This window comes from Etheostoma cragini, chromosome 14 (assembly GCF_013103735.1).
Source record: "Etheostoma cragini isolate CJK2018 chromosome 14, CSU_Ecrag_1.0, whole genome shotgun sequence".
NCBI classification, from domain to species: domain Eukaryota; kingdom Metazoa; phylum Chordata; class Actinopteri; order Perciformes; family Percidae; genus Etheostoma; species Etheostoma cragini.
Window position 1 is genome coordinate 24,627,212 of NC_048420.1, and position 9,544 is coordinate 24,636,755.

General features: G+C 40.4%; 1 protein-coding gene across 3 annotated transcripts in view; it reads right to left on the reverse strand.

The window, feature by feature from the left end:
* Positions 1-220: 220 nt before the first annotated feature.
* The window catches only part of LOC117956459, a 24,630-nt gene continuing 15,306 nt past the window's right edge, over positions 221-9,544 (reverse strand). The window contains exons 2-7 of one of the 3 annotated variants that reach the window (XM_034891534.1): positions 7,879-8,293; positions 6,409-6,498; positions 3,369-5,421; positions 2,793-2,939; positions 2,704-2,754; positions 223-1,302 (exon numbers count right to left, since the gene is read on the reverse strand). In XM_034891534.1, coding sequence (XP_034747425.1) covers positions 1,046-1,302; positions 2,704-2,754; positions 2,793-2,939; positions 3,369-5,421; positions 6,409-6,498; positions 7,879-8,293 — 3,013 coding nt within the window. In that variant the 3' untranslated portion in view covers positions 223-1,045. Of the gene's footprint in view, positions 1,303-2,703; positions 2,755-2,792; positions 2,940-3,368; positions 5,422-6,408; positions 6,499-7,878; positions 8,294-9,544 lie in introns of all 3 variants that reach the window. The other 2 variants (XM_034891533.1, XM_034891535.1) reach the window with 2 other exon arrangements.

Consider the following 9,544-nt stretch of genomic DNA (forward strand, 5'->3'; position numbering starts at 1 on the left):
GGCTTCATTTTGTTTCAACAAGCATAATTCCATGGGAAAACTCACTAGTGGTTATAGGAACCTCCCTGAACCCAAGGACAGACCCTTCCCCACTTTCAACCAATTCATGACTCCAGAACCATTTCTCTCTTGCTCTACAGAAACTTCTACAACAATCCATTCAGTAAAGATACAAACTCCAATGCTGCTACCATGTCTTTACCATTAAAGAACATAAAGTAAGTACCAGCTGACACACACACACGGTTTATAAAGACAGTTCTTCTTTTGAAAAGTTGTGACTTATAAGGTCCAAAAACCCATTATTGGGACTGTAAAAGGGACAATGACATCACTTTTAAAATAACTGTTAATCAACATAAATACACATTAACATGACACCACCAAGCATTAATGGGACTTAATTATTTTATTCTCAAAACTGAAAACTGACTAAGAGATAGATTAGTCACACATCACAAATGCCACAAAGTCTTATTTTAGCTTTTTTGCTCAACTCTTACTTCTAATTTCCATAGGGTGTGTCTGGAAGTCTCGAGGACCCACGAGATATTGCAAGATCACGTAGAATAGAACCAGAAAACCACCACCAGTTATTTTCCAAAATATCCGGTTAATTTTCAAAATAAAATACACCGTGTTCACAGTGGATATCTCCTGCACTCCACCTTGAAAACAGCACAGAGTTGCCATGGGGTTGTTACCTCTCTACTCCTCGGGATGGAAACAAGCTGTTGGTGGTTTTGTGGGTCTATTTTACGAGATCTCGCGAGATCACATGGGTCCTTGAGACTTCGGGTGGGTGTGCATCCAGTGGAAATCGGGGATTACCCAACTTCTTAAAATCCACGGTTGCTCACAACAAAATAAAAAATGTCAAATTCTTTACAAAAAAAATTTAAAAAAAGTTTGTTTTGCTGATGGCCTCAATGTATAATCCAAACTTTTTTTGTCCTGAACCTTGAAAATATCACAACCTATAACAGGCAGACAACAACCTTTTAAAAAACATTAACACAGAAACACCACGACCACCACTAGTGGATTAAATCTGTTGTTTTTGCGACTGCTTTTGTGCAGCTATTCCTCTGTTCCTAACGTAGTCCCTTATATTCTGCACCGTCCTTTGTGCCAACACAGGGTCTTCCACCTGTTTGCAGTGACTGCATTCAGATGTGGTGGCCAGCTTTCCTCTGCTTATATGATCCCTGAAGTGTCGCATCACTGCGGCGCCCTCGGCCTTGGACCACACTTTCTTTGCCACTCTTCTGGATCCACGACCTTTATACCTTTTAGAAGTCCCTGGAAGATCGGCAAACATTTCATACATCAACATATATCACATATGTCAGATATCAACATCACATAACATACATCACAAATATCAACAAATATCAACATATCACATTTAAGAAAAAATATTTATCTCAACAAAAATGTTGAAGCCATCAAAACACAAGTTCATAAAACTTTTTGACATATTAATTAATTTAAGTACAGTTAGTAATACTACAATTAGTAACATGTCTTAGTTATTTGGCGTTGCACAACGTATTTTAAATGAAACAAAGACTGAGGTTTAAGGTCTGACTCTCAGTTTAAATCTGATTTCATAGGTTTAGATAAATAAATAAATATTGTAGGAACTTGGTCTGTAAATTTAGTCTTAATATTGACACATAAATTATGTAACAACCCAATCAGCCTAATACTGCTTTTAACCGGGTAATCTTCCAGGTTTTGTGGCATTTTGAGACCCAGACAAATGAATTTTTAGTCTTTTAACCAACTTGTCAAAAAGAGAATTGATAGAACGTACTCATGGACAATCAAGAGATCATCACAAATTCAGAATACATTTCCTAATTATAAATTAAGCGTACAGTCTATATTCCACAAAGTCTAACAGAGACAGTTTTCCAGAGCTGTGTTTTTCATACCAAAGCCTTTCTAAAGACACAAGTTGTTTTTTTTCCAGCTACGACAGAACGACCGGTAGAGAAGTTGGACACACAAAGGACCGATTCAGAAAGACATAACACCTCCAACGTGTCTTCCTGGGAAGATTAGTTGTGTTACTAAGATTAGACTGGTTTCAACAAGGTCTTGTCACCTGGTTGTTCTCTGAAGGGAATAATTAAAACTTCGGCGAGAGCAAACCTTGATTCCTTTTGTCTTTATTTTGTTTCAACAAAGTCTCACTACCAACAATTCTTCTCTCGCTGCACAAGAAACTTTTACTTTCCCCTTACACTCTTCCATAAGAGACAAAATAATTGAGAAAAGAAACCTGCAAAAATGTCAGAAAAAGTGTCAAAAACACGGAAACCGGGACTTTTCTTTTAAGATTAACACTTTCAATTTTTTTTTAACAACTTGCAAAACATACAACTTGCAACACAAAGCAAATCTGTTTCCATAACTCAAAACAATGTTTACATTTAAAAAGGTTTTTCACTTTCCCCTTATGCTCTTCCATAAGAGACAAACGTTTTTTTTTTAACTACAAAAATGACAGAAAAAGAGCAAAAAACACGGAAACCGTGACAAAAAGCAACAAAAAGTGATTTCAGGCGGAAGCGTCCACCACACTCGTCTAAAGGACTATTGGCACCTTAACTGGGACTTAAGAGAGTTGGGTAAAGTAAGACTTTCATTGTCTGGTAACAACCCCCGGGTTTCTGTGTTAAATCTGAGTCTTACCCTCAGAGGGAGGTACACTCTCTTCCACTGACGACACAAATGACACCGATCCTGTTGAACGGCCGTGGTTATGAAGTGAGTTAACATACCAAAGCCTCCAATGTCATGGTCTTGCTCTGTAGTTGCAGAGTCAAAAACCACAGGCTCCACAGTCCCAAACGCTGATGCTGGGACTTCTGTGTTGCGGTTATCAGATTGGCTCCCACTGTCTTCAGCATCACTTAACACAATCTCATCTAGAAAATGGCATTAGTAAAACTCACATAAATAGCTGGACATTAAAATCTGTGGTTGAAATAGCCACATCAAATAAAAAGTAGTAGGGAAAAGATAGTAGGCCTGTGAATTGTACTTGCCACTTTCTGCAAAACAATTTTACTTGAGTAGTTTTGAGCTATTATACTTGTTTGTTTAGGGTGGTGCTTGAGCACATACATGTAACATGGAATTCGACTGCACCTTCACAAATATTTTGAATTACTGTCCAGCCATACTGTAAACTTTTTCTGAATAGTCCTTGACTCATTTGGACATGAACAGTGATTTTTGTCTCCTGGAAAAGGATGCTGACTACGCCAAGTCAAGAGGTTTATAAATTAACATTCAAAGGAAAACTGAATAAAAAAACTCAGATAATATCTACAAGGGCTAATTTTTGTACAAACCTTCAATTTCAATCTCGTCCAGTGACCTCCCTTGCATGCTGGACAGGTTTCCTTTCTCCATTGACAAAAGCAGTTTGGAAATCTTAGCCAGGTGCGTTGTGGGAACTGGTAATCTGTAGAAGTCGGGGTGAACACGGATATCGTGACCGAGGAAATCTGCAACCTGCTCAAGTTCATTGGTTTTTAAATGAAGGACTTGTGAGAGGGTGGCAACATGTTTCCTGAGTTGTGCTGACCTGAGGTACCCAGGGTGCTTTGCTCCACACTGGCTTGCATGAACACGCAAACAGTCCTGTCCTTTGTAGTGGCTCATTGACGCTGGTCTTGCAAACAGGAAGACATTCGTGGCACAAACGCCACATTCAGTTCTTCTACTGGCCAGCAGAAACAAAGCATCCACCACACGTGGTGTGAGCAGAACGGAGACTTTTCTGCCCATTTTCCCTGTGATGTCAACTCGACTGAAATAGCTGCAGAGCTTCTGCTCAGTCATCGACAACCCCATGGCAACATCTTCATGGAGCTTTGTGTTGTCCCGTTCATAAAAACTTCTGAGGCTCATTTGTGAAATTTCCCCAGCACGTCTTCGATTGAACACAATGATTTGTGCAAGTGTGAGTTGTGCAAGTCGACCATAGTTCTGAGTGGTGGCCTCTTCCTTCAGGCTGCAGAAGGCGCTTTCTGCAGCTTTCTTAAGGTACTGATGAAGGATCTGAACATCTTTAGTAAAGGGCAATGTTGATGGTTTGTTGTATTTTGCATCCTGCGGTGTTTTCAGGGCACGGTGAGGAACCAACTCAGACCACGTGGAGGCGTACAACTGCTTGAATGTGTCAGTGTTCCTGATCAGTTCTTCATCTTCTGCCATGAGTGCCCTACAATGAATAATGTCAGCAATCTTCTGCAGTGTATGCCCCAGTTTAAGGGCAAGACTTGGTGTCTGGTACAAGTCTTTTTCTTCATCAAAACCTGAAACTTTCTTCACTGCTTGCACAACTCTCTGGAAGTTAGCAGGTTTAACAGCCTCCTCTAGGTTATGTACTGAGAATTCTGTACGCAGGCATAATAACAAACGACCCACTTCACGGAGCTTCTGTCGCATGTATTCATATTTTGTAGGGTCTTGTCCATGTTTGTTGTAGAGTGAATGGGCAAACTGGATAAGACATTGGTCATTTCTCACAACTGAGGACACCTCATCTTGTTTCATGACACTAAGGAGCTTCCAGACTCCACCTAAGATCTGCTGAGAGAACGTAGACTCCAGAGCTACAGCCAAGCCCAGTACTTTGGTTCTCCCAGGTTTGTCATCCACATCTTCATTTTCAGGCTTAAAGGGGCATCTGCGGACATGTCTCCAAAGCTCCTTACGTATGTACATCCCTTGACAATACATACAGTGAATAAAATGTCCTGCCAGTGTTTGACCTTTTGGCTTTCTCTTCACTTTCAGGGTTCCTGTTCCATCTTGTAAAACTGCTGTGTTGTGTTTAAAATTTCCCTTATTCCTCATTTTTTCTAATAATATCTTGCGCTCTTTTGAGTCCTCGGGAAGGGAAAATGCATGGACAATTTCAGCATGTGTCTTGTGTGTTTTCAAGTGGCGGGAAATTTTGCTTTGTGGCTTACCACAAATATAACAGAAATTTGTTTTACACATAACCAGATCTGGCTCATGAGTTACAGCTTCATCCTCTGGCTTTTCCTTTGATGAGTGGTTGATAAAATCCGCTGAACTAGATGCGTCAGCAGCATTGGGAATCATCTTATTTTTAAAGGGTGGGCCACATTTTGTGGTAGAGGGCACAACTGAGGTGCCTGTGTCTGACCCGCGAGATTTTCCAACATCAGGTTTTACTGGTTTTACTTGAATATGTTCAGCTGTTGCCTGCCCTGACATTAAGGGTACGCTGGCATCTGAATCATAGTCATCATCATGTTCTGAATCAGGTATGTCCTCAGCATCATCAGATGACATTTGGTCCAGTTCTGGTTGTGGTACTTTGTCCTGATCTGACAATTCACCATCAGAAGCCTTAGAAGAGTGCTGCGCCTAAATTGGTGACAAAGATGTAATTGTATTATTTATTCATGCCACACAGTTTGGACCGGAAGACATTTCATATTTACATGTTGATATCTAATCACTTTGAATCCAATACCTCATACATATTACTATTTTATTGTTATTTATAGCATCTTATTTATACGCAGCTTATTAGCAGAGTCTAACCACCGTCTACGAGAACCGTGACGACCTCATACGATGTTTTAAAGCCATCAGGACAAGGTCATTGGGTTCATTGACCCACCCACTGTTAGAGAGGCATCTGGCTACGTGAGGATGCTACATGATGAAGATTTCCTTTTTTTCTCCAATGTGTCCTGTTTAGCTATTTTACATCAAACAACATTGGATTAATGTAAGTAATGACAAGTGGAATAATTAAATGTGAAGCCATGTCATTATTGTATGAAGGCTGAAAACAAATTTCTTACAAAGCTTTCCACCAATAACTTATGTAGCTAGAGGGGAAATACTTCTGTTTCTTAACGTACCAATTGAATCGGTCACCTTAATCATGAGAATAATTGCCCCCCCCCCCTCCCCGAGAATGTTTTCAGGAGCCGCCACTGACATATCCAATATGAAGGTATACCTTCTTCATATTTTTAAATTGTAGATGGGAATTCGTGGTAAGCCTCAGTGCCAGGAGCTGACTTGTTGTAGCCCAGTATAACTAATGAAGGTGCCTATCCATTAGATGTATGCATGTAAACAACTTAACATCCACATCTGGTGGCAAGACCCTCTAAACTCTAACAACCTGCCAAGTCATATTTGTGTTGGGTTCAACGTTTGATACACATACACTCAGATAATATACTGACTGAAGCTTGAAAAGGCATGTTTAGACAATGTCCTTCCATTTCATAGTCCACATAAACCATGCTCTACTCAGGCGAGCACAGAGAGAGAGAGAGAGAGAAATAAATAGGTTGGTAGATTTAACATGTGGCCACATGTAACTTTACTTACCTCTCCATTGTTGGTGGGTGGGCCGAGCTCTGGACTTGTCTGATTCCGTCGGCTGACGGCTGTATGGATCAACGTGCTCTCAGTGGTCAGCTGTAGAAGATGAAACAGAGACAAAGGACAATAAAGAGAAAGTCCTACACAGGATATTTGACATGAAGTATGAAATAATTGCAAATAGTTGTTTTTAAATAATGCAACAGGAATCATGATCTGGCATCGGTAAACATTAGTCAAGTATATGATGTTTACCTTTATACCTAAGATCCTAATAAAATGTAAGAAGTTATATTTTTTAGGTGCACTAAATCAGTTTTCAGGGGCTTAAGATGTTCAAAATTCACCAAAGTCTACCCAGATCAGAACTAGTGAAAATGTTGATATTTTATGGGGCTTACGATTCAATTTGGCAAAATGCTCAATAGTGTCTCCAAATGACAATCTAAAGACATTAAAGATAAAAACTTAATAAAACATGAGCTTTCATTGAATGACACTGCAGGACACTGTCAAAAGGTGCAGAGGAAGAAGACCGGGATGTATGGGAGGGTTTGATGCGCTACTTGAAAAGGTAAATAAAAACTTTTCTTTGATAACTTGTCTTGTTTTTTTTAAAGTAACAGTGTGCAATATTGGAAACGACATAAAGCCCCTGACAGCCTTTAATATTGAACAGTTAAAAAGTGAGAATAGTGCAGACAGTAGATAATCTGTCGGCGTCTGGCTAGATTTTTTTTTAAATGTCCCGTTTGTTCTGGACACACACTCCGCACTCTTGTCTGCTAAAAACGCAGTGATCCGACCAACCAGCAGTCTGCAGGTTTCCACGTCACCTTTTGGGCTCGCCTCAGCTCGCTTGGAACCTCGACTGAGGTAGTACTAAAAAAAGTACCTAGTAGCAGGTACCAGGGACTTTTTTTCATAATGGAAAACCAAAAAAGGCGAGTAGAGTCGAGGCGAGTCGAGTAGATACCACGCAGTGGAAAACCGCCATAAATGACTACAACACTGAAAGTGAGGTAGCTGACTTTGTGAGCATAGAACTGTAAGTAGTGTTTTCTTGGACCCTGATGGGAATATGTTCAGTGATGGAGCCAACTATGTGGGCCTAAAGAAGTGTGAAATAGTCATGAACCTTGGCGGGAAGTTACAATTTTCATAAGATTTGTGAATAGCAACTTTATTTGTGTACATAGTTTACAGCGTTCAGAGCATAGATTAAAATGGATAGAAAGGCCACTGAACTGCTCCTCGTGATAATTTGATTGGAACACAACAAAATTGATAAAGCATGAAGTTAAATTGACTCATTTAACCTGTGACTCGCCAGAAGTCGGCTTATGCTAAAGTTTATAAGTTACCATGGCAATTGTACACATTAAAATGGCTGCCACTCTGACCATTTTGATACGCTCATAAGGAAGGAAAGGGCCTTTCTATCAATTTAATTTCTATGGTTCAGAGAGTTCCAACCTGGCTGAGGTTCTCTGGCTGCTCCTGGTCCACACTGGAGCTCCACTCCTGCTGCTTTGTGATGTCACTAACACAGGAAGTAGACGGTTCCTCTCCTGTGTGTTGTTTCATGTGATGTTTTAAGTGGCTTCTCAGTCTAAAAGATATCTTACTGACTGAGCAGCTGAAAGTTTTCTCTCCTGTGTGTTGTTTCATGTGACATTTTAAATTTCCTCTCTGTGTGAAAGATTTCTTACAGACAGAGCAGCTGAAAGGTTTCTCTCCTTTATGAGTTCTCATGTGCATCTTTAAACTTTCACTCTGTGTAAAAGATTTCCTACAAACTGAGCAGCTGAAAGGCTTCTTTCCGGTGTGAGTTCTCACGTGTCTCTTCAGGTGCATCTTGTGGCCAAATCTCCTCCCACACTCAGAGCAGCTGAATCTTTTCTTACATCTTGAATCATGTTTCAGAGAGTTTAAAGCTGACTGAGGTTCTCTGGTCTCCTTCCAATCAGTACTGTCATCAGTCTCAGAAGAGTCTCCAATCTGGTCTTCAGTCTCTGGTTGTACAAGTAGATGTGAGTTCCTTCCTGGTTCTGGTCCTCCACAGTCCTCTCCATCAGCTTCTGTTTCCATGTGTTGAGTTTCTCTTTGATGAAGCTGTGAGGACTGAGCTTCCTCTTCATCACTCTTCACAGGGACAGGAGTGAATGGGAACTTGGTGATATCAGCCTCCTCCAGCCCTTGAAGCTGCTCTCCTTCCTGACTGCTCCACAGTTCCTCCTGCTCCTCTTTAATGTGTGGGGGGGCCTCTGGCTCGTGCTGGTCCACACTGGCACTACACTCCTGCTGCTCAGGGGGAACATCTTCTTTAACCACAGACAGCCGCTGAACATCTGTAGGAAACAGAACAAAACCGACACATTAATGACCACCACCCAAAACTAAACTCAAACCAATAATAACAAGAGGAAGTTTGTATCGTCATAGATGTAAAAACTTACAAGTTTAGTCTCACAAACTGATACAAAGTATGACAGCATAGCTTGTTAATGTCAGCTTGCTAAAACCAGTTACATAATGGAACCATTAAGGGCTGTCATGATTCTTTTTGTTATTGTTTAACCTAACAATTAATTTAGAATTATAAACAAGTGCAGTACCTGTGCAACCAGATTAAAGCAAAACCTTTACAGTGTCAACACGAAAATTATTATTATTTATTATTTAAAATATAAAATAGTAGTGGTAGTGCAGTAAAAGAAAGAAAAAAGCAAGTGTGGTGCACAGTTCCTGAGAGCAACTATATACAGTACATATATAAAATAGTAAGACAGATAAAGGGTTTGTTTACAGATTATGCAAATAATATAGTTATTGGTGTATCAAAAGTTTTGAGTATTGAGTATTGCACAGTAAATGAGATTAAATGATTAATATTGCACTGTAATGAAATTATTATTATTATTATTAGTAGTTCGAGATGAGCCAGATCTGCGCAGAATCGATCACCGGCGATCGGCGCCCGTTGCATGCCGGTTAGATTTCTGTCCGACTTGATCCCGACTTGGTAGTCGGGATCAACGGCCAACGGTAGTGGCAACGGTAGTCTCACGAGAGCAAGGCGGCCGCAGGTCTGAGACCAGGCGGCGCAGTTGCTTTTCACCGACTGCAAGAGCCAGGCGGA